This window comes from Tubulanus polymorphus, chromosome 2, assembly GCF_964204645.1.
Source record: "Tubulanus polymorphus chromosome 2, tnTubPoly1.2, whole genome shotgun sequence".
In the NCBI taxonomy this organism is placed as follows: domain Eukaryota; kingdom Metazoa; phylum Nemertea; class Palaeonemertea; order Tubulaniformes; family Tubulanidae; genus Tubulanus; species Tubulanus polymorphus.
In genome coordinates this window covers 16556110-16577563 of record NC_134026.1, presented here as the reverse complement: position 1 = coordinate 16577563, position 21454 = coordinate 16556110, and the positions used below count along the sequence as shown (strand labels likewise).

The 21454-nt window shown below is 31.6% G+C and overlaps 1 protein-coding gene across 1 annotated transcript in view; it reads left to right on the top strand.

The window, feature by feature from the left end:
• Positions 1 to 21454, top strand: part of LOC141898669 (uncharacterized) — a 127171-nt gene that overhangs the window by 79576 nt on the left and 26141 nt on the right. Inside the window, exons 10-13 of the mRNA XM_074784704.1 lie at positions 114 to 399; positions 503 to 583; positions 674 to 790; positions 860 to 1417. Of these exons, the coding sequence (XP_074640805.1) occupies positions 114 to 399; positions 503 to 583; positions 674 to 790; positions 860 to 1417 (1042 nt within the window). The remainder of the gene's footprint in view (positions 1 to 113; positions 400 to 502; positions 584 to 673; positions 791 to 859; positions 1418 to 21454) is intronic.

Below are 21454 nucleotides of genomic sequence, written 5' to 3'. Positions count from 1 at the left end.
TACGCCCCGAATGATGGTTAAGTGATGACAATACTGATCTAGAAACATACATGTTGTATATATACATTTATCTTCGATGTTTATACCTGTTACTTGCGTATGTCGTACGTTAGGCAAATGCCGAAATCTTGAATGGAGTCAAGGCGCGACCTGCTGTAAAGAAAATGGTAATATACGTCGGATCTGGAACCGACACAAACGAAGACCGAGCTTTAGATTCGATCACGCGATATCTTAACGAAGATATCGCTATGGTAGCAGTCACTACAAAATCAAAAAATAATGTGGTAGCTGACATGATTCCTGTAAATGGTCTAACGGAAGTCACCTCATTTACAGCATTAACAGAAAAAGAACTCAATGCAATTACAGGAAATCTCATATCTCGCGCAATTAATGGCAAGAAACAGTCTTTTACTTATTATTTCCATTTAATATCCGAAAGGTTCGTTTAAATACGCATACGTCCATTTATACTCTGCATCACTGTCTATTATTACAGAGTCCCACTGTAAACACGGTTATCACAGCGTTTGGAGGGGCCCTTCTAGTGACAGAGCACATCCGCACGAAATGTGTGAAGGTAAACAATTAATGAGAAATAGCAATACCTGAGATTCGAGAAAGAGAAACATGCTTTGTATCGTACAAAAAATTGATGTATAATTTATAGACCTCGATGAATGCACTAGTATCAGAAATGTTTGCCCCAATGGCGGGGCATGTGTCAATTCCGATGGTTCGTTCAAATGCAAGTGCCCCCCAGGAGATAGGTCACCAGAATGCTTAGGTAAACTTGAATATATCTTCTGCGCTTCCATAAGTTATTGTCTAAGCATTATGATACTCTATATTGCAGATAGTTCTCCAATTGATATTTCACTGTATATTGACAAGTCGGCGGCCGTTAGTCCGATGAAGTTGCAAGCTCTTAAAGACATCGTCAAGGAATTAATACTCACAAGCTCGGTTCATCTCGACTTTACGAGGTTAGCCGTATACCCGTTTGATACGGAAGTCAGACCCGGTATTGACCTTGATATATGCGACAATCAGCACTGCATTGCCGAACGGTTTGATTTGTTGAAACTTTCCCAATCTAGCAGTACCGATGTCAGTTCAGAGGTGGCATTAGCTCATGCACGGGAAATCGTGTTTAAGTCACTGGCATCCAGAAAAAAGGTCCCTAAAACGGTAATCGTTGTTGGTAGTGGGGGAACAATGGATGAATGGAAACTACGAAAGATAGCTAACTGCTTAGCCCTAAGCAGTATCCGAATATACACAATAACCTTTGACGAGAAGTCGGATGTATTAGGCAAGGTCGTCCCATTGAGCTTCAAATTCCTCATCACAAACTACACGAATGCATGGCGAACAGAACTTGCCAAAACTGTAATATCGCAGATATCAAGAGGTAGGTTCGTCTAGGAGTTTCACTCCCTTTAAAGCATCATAATGCATAATGCGTGGTTCAAAATTTTGAATATTCTCTTCTCATCCCCGGGCAATTTTGAAACATAAACATGGGTATTACGATGTTAATTTTCCAAGGGGGAGGGGTTGGTGCTCTAGCACCCCAAGCACTCGTATTGCATGGAAAAAATGTCAAAATTAAAATAGCATTTTTGACTCGTCAAACGACGCGTCAAATTCACTTCATTCAAAATCGAATCTTATTTCATAATGCATTTAATAGATGATATATATGGTCCAGATGGTTTGGGTTAAGGTTAGGTTGAGGGTCATATGTAGGTATAACATTCCAACTGTATTTGGCTGCCTCGGTGGTCTAGCAGTATCACTGTACTAGCGCTTGCAGGCCTGAGTTCGAATACTGTTCTTCTCTGTATGTTGTATTTTTTCTACAGATTTTTTGAGTCGAGGGATTAGTGTGGGATTCTAATCAGAGCAAATTACTATGGGCAAAATAAGGCCCATATATAACAGGAATAACGCCCCGTCGGTGATCCTGTACCCAAAAACTGACCTGATCAGTATCAAGATGGCCGATTGCCGAAATCAGCAATTTTTAGGGTTTCTGCTGCATCGGCAGAAACCCTATTGGATTCCTGCTGATTATTATTTTAACATATTTTCCACTGAGTTTCGTCACATAAAAATCATCTTCTATTAGATTTGACTACTAACAATTTTGAAACGAAATGTTAAACTCTGATAATAATATAACAGTCTCTTTCTGGGCGTAGTTTCTATGGATGTACTGTGCTTCCTATTTTAAACTTGAAGTTACTTAAAGATAAAAGGTGGAAATAGCAATCATCAATCATGGCGCGCGAATATGAAAGTTTGTGACGTCATTTCATAGACAAATAAAGAAGGAAGGCTCCGAGAATATCCAAATCACAGGTTACTGTGAATAACTGGGGTTCGACGATTCACAAGTTAAAATATACTTCCTTGTTTGTGATGTAAGTTTATTCATACTGTTATTAAAAGCAGTTCCTTTTAAACATTCTATAATAGTATAGTTTTGTTCGTGGATATCAATATTTCGAAAAATCAACAGCGGTTTATTTATGTATTGTACCGGTACGCGTTTTCTTAATTGAATTTAATTGGTCCGGTCCAAAAGGCGGATCATACTAGTTAGCGTCAGAAAATGTCAGCGTCGGTGATACCTTGTTATCGTCGATATTAAACGGTCAGTTTATACGTCACATACATTACAAATTGGAGGTCCCTTGTACATGTACATCACATCGTGACGCAGCGGCGATGGTAATGTCATAGAAGAACAAAGTCAGTTAAAAATACCTACCCACTGCACCGATAAAGAATGATTGCAAGCCAGAGACCAGTGACAGCCAGTAATGGGGAGTGATGGTACCGTTCGTGATTATGTTTTTATAATGGTTACTGGACGTCAATTTCATATGTGAATTGTAGTCCCCATCTGATCGCTTGACTTGTCAGACTGACTTGTCACTCCTCTACTAATAGTAACACTATAAGGCCTTCCCCCTGCATAGTTTACCCTATGAGCCAAATTTGTGCTTTGGGCCAAATTCGAAATTCATATCTAGTCGACTTTTTTCGGAACTAATAATAACCGAATATGCGATTAAACTGTCACTAGGGAATGGTAAAAACACTGTAGCTTCGTTCTTCTCGATGTTATTTCCCCCAAAACCTGACACATTAGTACTTTGCGCGTAGTAGCACATGCGCGTAGTAGCACATGTGGGTCAACATATCTATGTTGTGAGTTGACACCTAGGTGGCACTCTTTCAAAAAACGGAATGTAACGAACTGATTTCGGGTGAAATCTTTGCTCGCATCCCTGAACGACATTCTATCCAGAAGCCAGAAACCCGTTATCGCTGCTTGCAGCTATATTTACACATTATTTTTTGATTTTCAAGGGAAATTTTGAAGCCATGCTTTGATCAATCAATAATTCTCATATTTGTATCTACGAAGTGCCCATCAGCTTATGAAATCGGTCTGTCGGACACAAGTCGGCTGTGAGTTACATTTTTTGTTCCCCAAAAAGGTCGACTGATTTTGGCTTCACCTTTTCGCTCTACACGAACCTTATCAGACACTAAGGTTCGTGGTGTAATTCATGCAAGAATTCAGAGACCTTCATCCATTCCTTGCAAGGGTTTGATTCCCTACCGCTACATAAACCCTTCAATGGTCAAACCTTCAATGGTCTTATTATTGCCCAAGGTTTCTTTGGACAGGCTGATGCTACTAAGCGGCCACCAGTCTGACAACTCATTTACACTGATGATGGTAAAGAAACTGAATCCGGATTTTCTGAGTACGATCTCAATTGAAGATATTTTCAACGGTTTGCAGAATCAATTAGTATCCGATGGTCATATCCTTTTTTGCGAAACGAGGAAAAGACATTTCTACTTGAAAAACATCTTGTTAAACTCTTAATATTTGATTTAGTACTAGCATTCAAAAACATTTATGCTGACTCTCAACGGCTCAAGGACCCCTACGTCCATTTTCTGCTTAGATGGAAGTTATTGCTGTCGGATTATATCGGAAAACCATTGACTGACAAATATGTTAGTCAAACCATGGACGTATAAACTATCTAGTTTATACGTCCAACTGAATTTCGAAAATTTGTGTTGGGTATGCCTACAGACGAAACCACGGAGATTGGTATAGCTGCTCTTATCCACTCCATTGGCGATTATGTGGGCACTTCATATATAGAATTCTGAATTCTTTGGATAAATCGGACACCACTACTGACGGCGACAAATCAGAATATACTCAATTTCAAACAGAAACTGGTATTTATGTACTTTTGGGTGGTTGTCTCGGTCTTGTTTTCATTGTACAAAAGACAACAACGAAATGGAAATATATCAGCGAAGGGAAATCTAACTGTTTTGGGACGTATAATTGTTTTGGATAAAAAGATACCGGTGGAATTACGATGTCGTGACAGAGGTGGGCTATATGTATTCAGGAGAGAATATATGGAATTATTGAAATTACTTGATAATACAATTATTCGCATAGTAAACGAACAGGAGTTTAAAAAACAAAAGAAAGCTCTGATTAAGGTAATAAAAATTCTACTGTTACATCATTTGAATCAGGTACGTAACCGGATTTCAATATTCTAACTAATCCATTTATTTTTTTAGAATGCCACTACTGAAGTTCCGGTGTTGTCATATCGCGGAAAGACGGAATCGCGGAATTTTCCAAAAACGCGGAATTTCTTTATTTTTACTATAAATAGTAAACGGGTTTTCCCACGGGAATACCCACTGTCGGACAGGGCACCGGACTGATCGATGCAACGACTTAGGTTCGAATCCCATTATTTGCAGGCAATTTTATATGGAATTATTATATTACGATACCGTTGACTGGCTGCCACCTGTAGAAGAAGTCAGAATCAAGTGAGGTGAAAGAGACCAGGCACCTTATGTCTATTTCTACTAGGCAAACTTCGGTTATCGAAGTTCATCGACTTTTTGAGAACTTCAGAAACGAATATTATCAGATAAATATTGAGCACGTTCGCGGTGTCGGACCGTAGTTGTAGATGGTTGCAAACATGAAATCCTACGACCAAACAAGTACCGGTTCAAATTCCTTTGAAATTATTATAATTTTACGGCCGTCCAGTACCGGTACCAATAAAATTTTTTTGATCCAAATAATCAGCATAAGAACATATATGTTATAGCACTCACAAAGTAAAAATTAAAAAAAACGAAACCATTTTATAATCTTTCATATCATTTAATTCTAAAAGCTAAACCACATTCTTCGCTTATAACAACAATGTAGAGACACAACACGCATGAACAATCCTAAGCCAGAATGAAATAAACATAATGTCTATTTATTTTCGTCTGACATCGATCCAGTTCCACAGTTGTGAGTTAACTCTGAGTTACTTAGAATCAATTCATTTCCAATGTTTTAAATCCAGAGACCAGAGTCAAATCTTAACTCGGAAGTGAGTCCTTGAGAATGACCCATGGTGTCATCACAAATCCTACGTTTACGTACCATCGATTTGTATTCCTTCAGTTAATGCAGCGATACTCTGTATCACTGAATTCGCAAAGCACGTATTGCCTAGGTTCTCCATTATTTGGAACAGTATCGTTAAGTTGTTGACTGGCGATATAATAAATTATCAAATACTAATTCCCGGTGTTGAAAACCTGGGTCCGGTGCCCTGTCCGACAGTGGGTATCCCCGTGGGAAAACCCGTTTACTATTTATAGTAAAAATGAAGAAATTCCGCGTTTTTGGAAAATTCCGCGATTCCGTCTTTCCGCGATATGACAACAGCGCTGAAGTTCTGCCGAACAAATGGATGGAATCTGTTTTCGTTAACTTGACAACTACCAGACTTGGATTGGCATTAGCCCAAGAATTGTCACCGAACATTTATTTGGTTTGGCAAGATTTTATAAAAAAAAGTATAAACATGCGCGTATAAATGGATTTATTGTGGGTCACTTCGAGAAATTGAGTTAAAAGGCTGGTAAACGGCTAAAGGGCGGTTCAAATCTACGTAAACAATTATACAGTGTCAGCAAGGCAAATTTGCGTTGTTCTTCAGCATCGAATACCAGAGCTGCTGCCAAGAAATCATCGACTTCAAAGACGACAAAAAAGACTAAGAAAGAGATTATTGGCTAATAGAAATATCAAAAAAAGTATTATGAATTGATAAGTTTTATATTTGAATTTATATGTCTACCAATTTCACAAAAATACAATTTTCAATATTTGATATATAAATAGGAAATAAAGCTATTTAAATTTACACAACATGCATCTTAATTCCTCATCAAAGGCACATCTTTCGTGTACAGAGGTTTATCCCGGTATAAGATTCTTTTGTTTTATTTTGATGTCCATGAACTTCCCTACGCAGCATTGAGTGGTGTGATGCAATAATCTGGAAACTGAAATATGACAAAACTTACTATTTCGCGCTTGATCTGCATCCCACGCAGATTTTATCTTTTTCAAAGATTCACTCTCCTCTTTCGCCTAGTCAAATATTTCGCCTCAGTCGAAAGGTCGAGCTCATAAAAATTGAAATAAATTCTCACACGCTCGAATTTAATTTTTATTTTTCACTCAACTTTTCAACCTTTAATCTGAAAAAACACTTCCCCATTACTTCTAACAATATTCATATATATGAACATTATATAAATGAATATCATATTTATGAAAATCAATTTTAATAAGAAATATGTATGATAAGTGGAGAGTAAATAAATACACAGTGATTTCTAAAATAGAATTAAAGATACTACAAATGTCAAATCTGTAGATTATAAATTCAAAAAGTTAACAGAATCAACATTACATTAGAAATATTTAATTACAAATATTGAAACAATTACTCATAGATTTGGTAATAAATTAGTTTTTCACTGAGAGTATGAAGGATTAAAAGGAAATAAATATAAATTCAGAACATATTTACCAGATAGATTTTATAGATTATATAGTGAAGATCTAGAAGAATTATATTCAGGTGATTTCTATTTCATATACAAAGGTAAGAATGAAAAAGGACACCATGATATTGATTTCGAATAATATAAAATCAATTTTAATAAAAAAATTTATATAATAAATGGAAGCAAACAAGAAGTACAACTGTCCAACATGTAAAATTATAGATAAATCTAAAAAAGCAAGACTTAATACAACTTTAACACACTTAGAGAATGAATTGAAATTGCAATATAATAATGATATATTAGAAACTAAATTAGAAGAATTTAAGAATGAAAAAGAAATATATAAATGTGATACATGTAATCAATCATTCAGTAACAAAAGATATTATGAACAACATTTGAAATCGAAAAATCATATTAGAGATGTTAATAATGATATTTTAGGTGAAGATTATTTCGATGAAAATAATGATAAAGAACAAAGCACAATTAAAAGAATAAAAAATAAATTAAACAATAAAATACCATACATGGAAGATGTTAGAAATTATAATAATTCATTAGATGATAAAAAAGATATTGAAATAACCGAAGCATTTAAAAGTGATATAGGACCAGCTGCTATTGAATTTAAATTTTATGAAGGTAAAACATTAGAAGAAAATTAGAAACATTAAGAAAATATGAAAAATATTATAAAAATAATTACAGACGTAGAATAGTTAAATTCATAAAATCTGAAGATAAACCAATATATAATATAAATTCTCATTCACAACATATTATTTTAAAACAACATATAGATGATAGATAAAATAAATGTAATAATGAAATAAAAAGTAACGTAGAAGATAAATATTTTGAAGGATCTGGTTTGATATTCGATGAAATGATATTTATGACGATACATTCTGCAATTCATGTTCAGTTGGTGTAAATGCTGGCTTAGTACACAGACTCCAGCTCATCCAAAACCTTGCAGCAAGATTAGTCACTCTGACAAGGTCTAGAGAGCGTATTACACCAGTCTTAATTTCGAACTACAATGAATTCTGAAAAGAGTGCTTAGTTTCTAATGATTTTGATCTTACCACTTTTATCGACTTCATCAACTCCCAATATCCCTCTTTGAAATTCACTTTTGAATGGGAACAAAATGACCAAATTCCGTTTTTAGATGTTCTAATTCACAATAAATATTCTCATTTGATTTGCTCAGTTTACCGTAAACCTATCAACACCGAGGCATACCTTAACTTCTTTTCGTTTACTGCTAAATCAATCAAAATTTGTCTCGCTCAAGGCCTCTTTCTCCGTGCATTACGGATCTGCGATGAAACCTTGCTTTCGGCTGAATTTGACCATATATCTAACTCACTCAAAAAATTGGCATACCCTGATCACATTTTGAAAATCGCTATTTTCAGGCTAAACGAACTTTCTTCAATTCTAAACCTCCAGAAAATAAAAAACACATTTCAGAATTCAGTGTAGTTCCGTATGCACATGTTTTGGAAAAGTTTCGTCACTCTCTCCCTTTATTGGAAAAACAAATTATTTTCACTTATGAAAACAATATTAGTAAGACTTTGGTAAAAAACAATAAATCTAAACCTTTGGACTGCGGAGTGTACAAAATTCCTTGTTTTGGCTGCGATAAAATTTACTAGTAATAAAAACTACTAAATAACAGATGATTTAAAAACATTAAAACATCATTTGGATTTCAGTAATTATCCTAAAAATCATGGATTGTTTAACGATGATAATAGAAAAGTTCCTGGGAAGTTTAAGGATGAATTCGGTGGTGAAGAAATGATAGAGTTCATTGGAATTCGATCTAAAATGTATAGTTATAAAACTCATGAATCTAAAAGATTGAAAGGTATTACAAAAAGCCTTGTTGAAAAAAATATTCATTTTAAAGATAACATCAATTGTTTATTTAATGAAGAAGTTAGAAAACATAAGATGAAATGTTAAAGATCTGAGTACCACGAAATGTTTATAGAAGAAATAGAAGAAGTTAGTCTAAACCCATTTGATGATAAAAGATATATATTAGATGATGGAATTCAAACAGTTGCTTATGGTTGCAATTTAGATGAATACTTAAAGTTCAAAAGGGATGAAGAGAAAGAAAATGAGATTATTAAAGGGATTATAACATGTTAATCAATTTTAGTAAAAAATATGTATAATAAATGGAAAGTAAACAGCCACAAACTATAAATATTACGCATAGTGTAGTAAATATTTATCATAAGAAATATTCGAAGTGTGAATTAAGTAAGTAGTCAACAATATTATAGAGATAATATTGAAACACGCAAAGATAAAATTAAGCAATGGAAAGAAAATAATCCAGACCATGTTAAACCGTTTCAAAATAATTATCATAAAGAAAAATATCAAACAGATTTTAATTTTAAATTAAAACAATGTCTAGGTTATAGATTATCAAATTCATTCAGTTAAGATAAACATTCAGTTACGCTATCTAATTTATTGGATTGTTCGGATGAATTCTTAAAATCATGGTTTGTATATCATTTCGATGATGAAATGAACACAAATATTTACGGAGATTATTTCCATATAGATCACGTATTGCCGATATCTAAATTTAACATGAATGATGAATACAATAAGAAATTGATATGGAATTGGAAGAATCTAAAACCTCTCGAAAAGAAAGAAAATATAATTAAGTCTAACAAACTAGATATGAAATTGTAATTAGATCAGTTAGATAAAGCAAAGACATTTATTGAGCAATGGAATAGTGACCCAAATAAAGAACCGTATACTGAGACTTTATTAAGCGCTTAGAAAACCAGCAACAACGCCCGATCGTAAAACTGCCTGTATGTCAAAACACCTGTCACATAATTGCACACATAAAATTGATTAATTTCATTATAAACGAACACCCGTGGTCGACATACGCACAGGATTTCTCTCTTGCAATACAATTCGGAGTTTTCGGTTCCAGCAATAAATCTAAGTACCGTTTTTGTTGTTATTAAGAATTCGGGAAAGGGGATACTTAAAAAGAAACCTTTAAATATGTTTAAGTGCAGCAATTTATATTTGGCAACTACAACTTCAAGTTAATTCTATTCTACGATCTAGATAGATTTCTCTTTTAGGTAACAAGAAGTTTATCACAAGAAAGTGAAGATGCAGAATCAGAAATTATGGATGTTACATCGAATGAGACTTAGCTGTTTTGTCATACTGTATAGATTTTCAATGTATGATATTTTGCCCGAATAGCGGTTTCTATTATTTTCGAAATTAATTTTCAGTTTTAGGGAGTAATATCAAGGATCCGAAATGACTTATCTGGACAATTTAATTGCTCCTTATAGATAAACAAAAGTAGTGAGATATTAAATCCTAATTCATATTGAAAGTATTTAGAATTACGTATCTATAACTAGCTATTGAATTCTATTATAATTTTAATATATTCTTATTTAATTCTAATTAACACTATATTAAATAGATTTTGATAAGAATTGAATAAAAATTACATAACTTCAAATAGATATTCAAATCTAGTTAATACTAGAATTATTTAACTTAACTAGCTAGTATTAACCCAAAGAGTTACTAGTATCATTTGAAGAATAAGTATAAAATTTTCTTCACTTTTTTCTAAAATAAATGTCTAAGAAATCCAATAAGAATAATATTGATATTGAAAGGACAATTGAAGATTTAGGTATTACTGATAATAATGATAATGTAGCAACTAATTGTATTCAAAATAATAATATTGATATTGAATACTATTTATATTATAAACATCAACTCGAATTACTAATTGCTAGTGGTAAATGCAAAGAATTCCTAAGTAAAAGTTATAACATATCAAGAATTAGACTCTATGGACAAAGAAAAAGTAATAAAATATTCTAAAATATATGAAGAAGCTAGATTAGCTGGAATAAATGATTATATTAGTGATGGAATAGTAAAATGTTATTCTTAGGTATGCAACCGGATAATACCAACTAATGATGAAAATAAATTAAATACTGATTTAAACAATGATTACTTAGTCATGAAAGAATTACCAAAATGGGTTGGATATGCTTCTTTTCAATTAGTTGGAAAAATGACATTAATTTCTACTGGTGTAATAACATTTTCTAATATGAAACCTATAGAATACAAAGATAAAAATCAGATAATATCGATACAGATATTGAATCAGAACAAAAATCAAGTAAAATAAATTAGTGATTATATTACGAAAAAGCCTAGATCTGAAAAACAAATTAAATTAGGTAAAAGATATTCTGAGTTAAAACGAGTTAAGAAAAAGAAATTAACTGATATAAATAAATCACAGAAATTATCTGTTATTAATTCGAATAATAATCAATCTAATTCTTCTAATACTAAGAGAAATAATAACTTTTATATTACAACTGGATTAATCACAGTAATTATATTTTCTGATGTAATATATAAATTCAAATTTAATAGTAATAATGATGATAATAAACCTATATTACCAGAAAATAAATCAAATGATAAAATCATTGAAATTATCATTGATCTTAATTATTATTAATGGATTAAAATAAGATGAAAAAAGAACAATATTGAAGATATATATTATAACCCGGAGAGTGAAGTATCATATTCTAGTGTTTCAGAATTTTGGGATCAAATAAAATTTAATAATGAAAATATAACATATAGTGAATTAAAAGTATGGTTACAAAATCAACCAACAAATCAAATCCATGACAAAATAGATAGAAGTTATCTAACAAGAAAAGTTATGGTTTCATATATTGATCAACAATGGCAAGCAGATTTAATAGATATGAAGATACCTAGACGAATACAATAAAGTATATCTTTGGATATTAAATGTTATAGATATATTCAGTAGATACGCATGGTCAATTACAATCAAAAATAAAACTGGTATAGAAGTTACTAATGCGTTCAAATTAATATTTAAAGAAGCTATTTCAGATAAGATACAATTTGATGAAGGTAAAAAAATTTATAATAAACATTTTAGAAAATTATTATCTGATAACAATATAGAATATTTTTCAACAAACTCTGACAAAAAAGCATCTATTATAGAAAGATTTAATAAAACATTGAAATCTAGAATATGGAAATATTTTACTGCTAATGAAACATATAAATATAATGATGTATAAGATGATTTAGTGGAAGGTTATAATAATTCTAAACATTCAAGTATTAGTATGAAACCTATAAAAGCTAGAAAAGAATATAATTTAGAGGTTGTTTAGAACAATTTATATGGAGTGTTTGTTACACATGATTTCGGAGAACCTAAATTTAAAATTGGACAACATGTTAGAATATCTAAATATCGAAAAACATTCGAAAAACATTTTATAAAGGTTATACTCCAAATTTTACTGAAGAAATATTCAAAATTAAAAAAATAATATTAACTAAACTAAACTTGTTTATAAATTAGAAGATCTAAAAGATGAAGAAATATTAGGTTATTTTTATCAACAAGAATTATCACTGGTACCAAACCCAGATGATATATAATACTAAAAAGAAAAAGTAATGAAAACAAAAACATAACGTGGCAAGAAATATTGTTTGGTTGAATATAAAGGGTATGATGATAAATAAACTGTGGTAAAACACATTTTGTTATAAAAATCATTTTGCTAATATAATATTATTCTGTCCTCCTTATGAAATGAATTTAACATATAATATGGATATAGTTGAGATAAAAAAGTTTATTATATTAGATCCTAAAACTGTAAAAGAAAATTTAGTTAATTGTAATAAAATAGCAATTGATATTTATACAGGATCAAATACATCATTCATCATATATGATTGTGCAAATTTACATGATTCAAAAATTAGAGAAAGTGAACTATGCTATATAGCTTTCTCTGGGAGACATTTTGGAAATACAACATGGGTTTTAAATCAAAAATATAATTCAATTGTTAAAGATTTTAGGGAGAATATAAGATTTTTAGTTTTATTCTACAATAAAGATAAAAAAAATCTATGCAATAATCTCCGGAAGTAAATCAAATTATACCTACTGAATTACATGATGAATATATGAATAATAAAGGTTAAAAATTACTTTTCGGATAAAAATAATAAAGGTTCCAAATTACTTCTGATGCTTCAATTTGCCGATGAATATAAACTTACAAAATAACCTCAGTAAAAGATATTTCAATTAATACCCCCCCCCCCCGTGTCTTTGTTGTCTTTAGTAGTCTTAGTACTTTGAGTACATAAAGAATAAATCTGTATTGTATTAGTACTTGAAAAAATAAAATATATATGATGAATCTGTGAGATAAATAAATCTATGATATGTATTACTGAATCAAATATATATATATATATATATATATATATATATATATATATATATATATATATATATATATATATGTGTCTTTATGTCTTTAGTAGTCTTAGTACTTTTAGTATATAAAGAATAAAACTTTATTTTATTCTTACTGATTTAAATTATTTTTGAAACTACTAAACTACTCAAGACAATAGAGACACATAGATTTATCATTACTGAAAGAGTAATATATAATAAATGTGTGAGATAAATAAATATTACTGAATCAAATATATCTAATAAATCTGTGAGATAAATGAATATCATTATTGAAACAGTAATATAATAAATCTTTGAGATAAATAAATATTATTATTGAAACAGTAATATATATAATAAATCTGTGTGATAAATAAATATTATTATTGAAACAGTAATATATATAATAAATCTGAGTGATGAATAAATGTTACTAATAATGTAAAGATATATTCTTTATGTACAAATATAGTTTTTTTTATCTATGTCATAAGTTACTACTGCATTATTAGCTTCTGATCTTAATTTATTTTGGTTTTCTGATTGGATACCTTGAAATATCATATTATTGTCCACCGCGCGGCGTAGGCTGCGAGCGGGGACTTGGTATCCGCATCCGTCCGTCCGTCCGTCCGCGTGAGCTTGTGAACGCGATTCAAGAAGAACCGTTGATCGCAGGACTATGATATTGCACAGTATGATTACCCCTAGGGAGAGGATGTGCCCTATTAATTTTGGGGTCCAAGGACCAAAGGTCAAGGTCACTACAGGCCATTCATGTAAATCATTGTGAACGTGATTCAAGAAGAACCATTGATCGCAGGACCATGATATTAAGTAGTATGATTACCCCTAGGGAGAGGATGTGCCCTAGTGATTTTGGGGTACAAGGACCAAAGGTCAAGGTTACTACAGGTCATTCATGTAAAACCTTGTGAACGTGATTCAAGAAGAACCGTCGATCGCAGGACCATGATATTACGTAGTATGATTACCCCTAGGGAGAGGATGTGCCCTCTTGATTTTGGCGTCCAAGGACCAAAGGTCAAGTTCACTAAAGGTCATTCATGTAAAACCTTAAGAACGCGATTCAAGAAGAACCGTTGATAGCAGGACCATGATATTACGTAGCATGATTACCCCTAGGGAGAGGATGTGCCCTATAGATTCTGGAGTCCAAGGATCAAAGGTCGAGGTCACTACAGGTCATTCGTGTAAAACCTTGTGAACGTGATCAAGAAGAACCGTCGATAGCAGGACCACGATATTATGTAGTATGATTACCCCTAAGTAGAGGATGTGCCCTATTGATTTTGGGGTCCAAGGACCAAAGGTCAAGGTCACTACAGGTCATTCATTTGAAACCTTGTAAATACGATTCAAGAAGAACCATTGATAACAGAACAATGCTATTTCATAGAATGATTACCCCTGGGGAGAGGATGTGCATTAGTGATTTTGGAGTTCTAGGGTCAAATGTCAAGGTTGGTAGACGTCTTTTGCCTAAAACCCTGTAAACTCAATTCTTAAATAATCATTCATGGCAGGAAAATGATATTTCATAGTATGGTTATCCCTGGATACACTCATCATTTTTCTTTACCAAAGATCAGTGTCTTCAGGGGTCATTAATTCCCTACTGGCTATCGCGGGGGAAATAGATACGTAGTATCAAATTGCCTTGTTTCTATTTTCTTTTGTTAATCATAAAACTTAATAATGCGTAAATAAATGATAATCATCTAATGAAAAACTGTTTCTGGTCCAATCTTTATAATTGATTTTTTAAATAGATATCTTCCAACATTATCTACGACATAATTATTATCATTACCAGTTACTTTCCAGCATAATATTTAATATTTCCAGCAGATTTTAAAACAAAACCAACAATTGATGCTATAACGCCCGGTAAAGCTGGAGCATATTTTTTTAGATAGTTCCCTTAAATATTTTGCAATTCTTTCAAACCATCCTTAACTTTATCTTCTACAGAATTATGACTCGGTGGTTTATCCGGTTTATTAGGATTTGGTGGAGATTTTAATGAATTTGATATAGCTAAACCTATTGTTGTAAATACCATAGTTACAGCTGTTAGAATTGAAAGAATTGTTATACCTTCTAATTTAAATGATAATTTTATTCTATCTTTCCATGATACTTAAGAATTAGGTTTTATCAAAAAATCTTTAAAAAAAACTTTTAATCTTTTAATATTATAATCGTATGATTTTAATAATCATTTAATTTCTTCTTTCTGTAATTCTGAATTATATTTTAAATCATCAATTTATTTTTCTAAATTAATTCTTTTTGTCTATATTCTATTTCATCAATTACTTGATGATCTAAATCGGACACTAATTGTTCTAATCCTTTACTTGATTTAGTTCATTCATCTTCTAATGTATTAATTGGTTTTTTAATTGGTCAGCAGTATGAGGTTGGCATTGAGCCAATTCATGTAAAATCGCGGTACCTTTTTTTATGTGAGCATTTTTTTGATTGGTTCTCGGGTTAAACGACGTATTATCGATGCGATTGAAGACATGACGAACCTCCATCGATGACATGGTCAACTTTGTTTAAATTCGACGAAAAACTGATTTTGGCGGGAAAAATCTTTGCACTTGCGTATAAAATTGCAATGACCTCGATCGGGGGTCTCGTCTCTACGAGCGAATGTGATTGGCTGTTTTTGGGATATACGGGGAATTCCGGCGCTACTAAAGAATAATTATGGGAAAGCCATTAATGGCGAACGTTCATTGGACTGGTACCGTATATGTGCGAATTTTAGATGCTCATTGCTGGTACGAATATAATTATTTCACATACCGCCATAGGTATTGTTTCATTTTGATACCCGGTGATTGGTGATTGAGATTGAAGTGAAGCGAACGTTCACTACACAAGGCATCCACTTGCGCAAGAGTGCTAAACATTGGACTGTTGCACACACAAACACACGCTCGCTCATACAGACTACTATATGGTGATGCTGTAGCGCTGCTTGGCGCGTGCACGTTTGCTATGATAACAGGCTGAATAATCGCCGTAACAGAAGATAAGCGCTGTGTTTTCTGTTTAATAGAATTTGTAATGAATTGTAATTTCTTGTGACCTGAAAATACTAAGCAGCAAACTATAGGTATAGGTCGAGGTCTGAATATTGTAGTGATACATTCCAGGATTTAAAACGATCTAATACTACGCCCCGTTGTTTTAGCTTCCGCGGCCATACATTGGAAGAGGTTTCGTTCCCAAGACTCAATATTCAGCCACCCTCTGATATGTGACATCATATGAATTTTATTTGAATATTTTTTCATATTGTTAAAAATATTTTTTTGAAAATATGAAATAGTTTCCCTGCCGCGCCTGCCCGTACCCTACGAAATTTTGGACGTAGACCATAAACAAATGTTTATATTTGGTCTTATTTGACTACAAAATAATACTGTAAGAAAGATAAAATACAATATAAACTTCTAGAACTTTGAAGACACGAATTAATAAGATTTTTCAAGCAATGCCCTTACTCCAAACAACCTCTAGCTTTCAAGGTAAACCACACTTTGCCCATGGGCAATTTATTTTTTGATCTCTAATCATTTTATCGTGCGCAGTTTTATCAGCTGATATTTGTGCCCCTTTAATTTCTCTACGTGCTTGTTTAGGAAATATTTCTAAATCTTCATAAGTTAAATCAGGAAATCCTTTTTTAAATAAAGATTGCGTTTGATTTGTTCCAGTTTCAGTACCAAATTTATCTAAAGTACTATTTATCTATTCTTCTGAATTATTTAGTCAATCCATTTGTTTTTCTATTACTAACTGTAATTGACTTGAATCATTATTAATTGGTTGCGTGTCTCTTCTCGATGTTTCTGGTGTTGAAGTTCTTAATTTATCTAATCGATCTCCATACTCTTCCATTTCTGGATAAACATCAAAAGGATTAAAATTTGGATTTTTAAATGGTGAATATTTGTTAATATCAATATTCTGAATTGGTTCTTTTTTATTTACTTTTTCGAGTGCATTCCATACAATTCTGAGAATTTCTGAGCCACCTTTTGATTTTTCAATAGTAGATCTTGCTAACATTCCAGGTTCAAACATATTTTCTTGACCCATTTTAGATAATTGAATTGATACAATTTTTTATATTTAATTCAACATTATAATACCATGTATCATTTTCTAAATTCTAAATTATATATGAAATATGGGTAATCTTTTAAAATCTGTATTACAATTCCTTCTGAATCAACGTTATATGCTACATCTCTTAGTAATAATTCGTTTACAACTGTATCTGTTACTCTAGTTTTCATTAAATATAATTCCTTCCTTCTACTGGGAAATTCTGTTTGTTGTAATTGATTCATGAAATCTTTTCTTTCTGATCTAGTTGAAATTCTACCACATGCAATTCTTTATATTATTCTAATTTTTCATGTAATTCATAATAAGAACCACTATTATAAGAATCTAAAGTAGAATATTCATCATCATCAGCTAGATTATTATTATATGCTGTTTCATTATCATTATCAATATTAATTTCATTAAAATCAGGTGGTTTTTCATCGGTTATACCGGGTTCATCGAAAGTATCCATTGGAATATCTTCTCCACCTTCTACATCCATTTATATCTTATAAAAATTAAAATTTAAAATATAATATTCCTCCTATTACAATTCCTATACAAGTTATAGCTAATTTAGTATTTTCATGTGATTTATTATCATTATTAGTTTTAATTATTTCATGCTGAATATTATCAGTTTTTATATTTTCTGATGTATTGTAATCTTTTATTTTAGAATCATTATTTAATTTAATATTCTTAGTTTCAGTTTCTGTTGATTGTATATTTTTTCTAAATTCTGTCACCTTCCATTAGTTTTGGTGCAGTAATAATTTTTTTATTTAAATCCTTTAATCCAAATTAATTTTGATATCTTACTTTATTTTCTGGAATCGATCTATTTTTATTATGAAAAGAATCTTCAAATAAAACTTTGTTTTTGTATATCATATGGAGTATTATCATTGCCAACTATTGGTGATCTTGTTTCAACCTGTGATCCTAAAATACAAATTAAATGAATTCTAATAGATTGATTTGGCTTGGAAAAACCTTCACTATTTTCTGAAATAAAATAGATCCAACCATTATTATTATCATTTTTATAATTATGATAAGCTCCATTTCTAGGCATATAGTCAATTCTTATTATTTCAAACTGTTCACCAACACCATGCAATTTACCATGCGCTCTAATGTCGGAATTATTTATATCTATATTAAATTCATTACATATTTTATAAAACTTTAGATAGATTAATATTATTATCCAATTCTTTAAAATATTTCGATCCAAGAAAGGACATTCTAATTCATTTAATATATTCTGATTTGAAAATACGTGTGAAATATAAATATTGTATGAAGTAATTTTAAATCAGCATAATTCAAATTTTTATCTAAGTTATTAAGATGATTGTTCCAACTTATACCACATCCTGTTGTTGCACAATAAACAGCAAAATCTAATTGATTATGCCAATATTTCATATTAGATTTTATTTTATATATAGTATATTCATCTCGAGTAAAAGTAACTTCTTATGTATTGAATATATTTTCCATTATAGAAATAAAAAAACTTTGTTTCAGTAAAATAAATTTCTAAATCAATTAATGAATTTAAAACTAAATTTTTAAAGGGAATATTTTTTATTAAAGTCTATTACAGGAATATTATATTTAATTGATTTATTAAATTGGAAAGCTTTTGGAAACCCCATTTATATAATAAGAAAATTAATATTTGATTAATTCTTTTAATAATTTATCCTGCTCTTCAATTGTAATATTACCATTTAAACTTATTATATAATTTAATGCATTTTTTAATTTATTTCTTTTATATTAGATTTTATTTTTTCTTTATTACTTTTTATATTCAACTTTGAGCTTATGCCAGTCAATACACTAGAACTTAAACCTAGCACACCAATTGATATGGCTAAAGGTGTTAATGGCGAGAATATTGCTAAAAATATAATCACCGAACTAATTGTAACCGAACCACTTATAATAAAATGATATATAATTTTGCTTTTCTTTTCTTTTTAACTTTTAAATCATTTTCAAATTCTAATGGCCTCCCATCTGGAATGTGTCATCTTTATGGATGGTAACTGCCATTCTTTTATTGGGGTTAGGCCTATTTGAGTGACCTCACATTTGTAACCATGGACCTATACACTCTAGCAAAATAAATGGATAATCCTTACGTATTTCTGACTCATTTATACACCCATGATGTAAACACAAAATGCTCAAAGTTATACCAATGATTGGACTCTCCTTTGAGAGTCTGTGATGTAACTAATCAATCAATGATTTGTGAACTCTTGTTGGTTATCATACTGTGACAGTATTTCATGTTGTAAGGATTGAGAAAATAAATTGCTAGATGTTTATTTATCGACGGCAACATGAATTCCCTGAAAACTTGGTGTTGGGTTCATATATTTTCAGTAAACTCAAAATGTCATCAAAAATACGTATGCTTTTATGAAATTATGATGTTATTCATATATGGGTTTTTCAATTATGATTCAAGATATGATTGCCACGAACAATGCAAATATTTAATTCTAAGTAAGAAATAATTATCATAATATCAGTATATATTTCATTTTTTCAATATCTACCCTTTAGTTTTCAAGAGTTTTCTGGGCTGTTATGGCTTTATAATTTATCTAGAATTTTAGAATTTATTAAACATCAGACTCTCAAATTCAAATTATCGAAAAGAAAGTGAAATGACATTTCAGTAAAAAAATCAGCAAAATCTTAAATTTTGCTATTTTCCTCTGGTATACTCCAAGCGGAGTGCTATCATGTTTGTAGAACAAATCGGAATATGTTCCCTTTAAGTTGCCTTTGCCCTATGCTCATGTATTCAGGTCATGCTGAAATAGCGATATCCTGAGTCTTAATTTATCAGCCAATCGCATCCTCTGTTGTGCTGTAACCTCTTGTTTACATCCATATGCTTATATGATGGCTACTACTACCAGAGTCATCTGATAACAACCATAGAGCCCACTACAATGCATGTGAACACCCCTCGAGTGTTAGAAATTGCTCAAACTCACTTGCCATCTAGTGGAATACCAACGCATAAAAGGTTTCATTGAACTTATTCATTAGGCTAGCTGAAACCAGTGATACCAAGATCATATCTTTACGACTATTTGTTTGTGAGCTATTTTCCACCTAAGATTGGTGGTTTACACGCTTTTATAAGCTGTACATTTTTCCACTTTATGTTTTTTTGATAAAACCCTATAACTATTGCTTCAACAATGCACTTCTATTACGTAGGCACACGCCCTACACTGCAGTGACACACGGTGCTCAGCGATTCCACGTGCATTTGGTTACAAATACAGCAGAGCATGCACACTGCGAACAAGATGGTGGAAACGCTCTTGTGAAAAAAAATCACCCGAAGTGCTACACCAGGCTTGCCAAAGCATCGTTTCGATAACAATCCAGTATTGAGTGAGGGATTTATGAGTAAACGTGCTTTTTAAATTAGGCCCGGTCCGAATGAATTTTTACCGGCCTAAGTTGTCCCCGATTAATTTTGGTTTAAAATCCATCGTTTAAGCGCAGCGCAGCAGTTTCCCAGCGCATCTTTGCTGTTCGCCAAATATCTAGCACGTTTGATATTATTCGACGCAGCGCAATTTACGCACTCATGTGCGGGAAATTCAGCGCATTTTGCGCTGCATTCCTCAAAACCTGATGATAGCGGCTAGTATTTTGATGTCAGATTAGAAAAACGTAGATTTATTACATAAGTATCACTCTCTGTATGATATGGGGTTACTTGAATTTTCCCCTCATCCCGATTATAGATGTATGGCGAATAGAAAAATTTCCCAATATCCAAAAAGATTTGACGAGGACAATATGTAGTCCTTGTAAATGGTGCAGATCATGTCATAAATATGGTTTTTCATACACACTTGCCACAGCTCCCTTTGATGAGTTCATTTTTCGGTTCGTGTGCGTGGG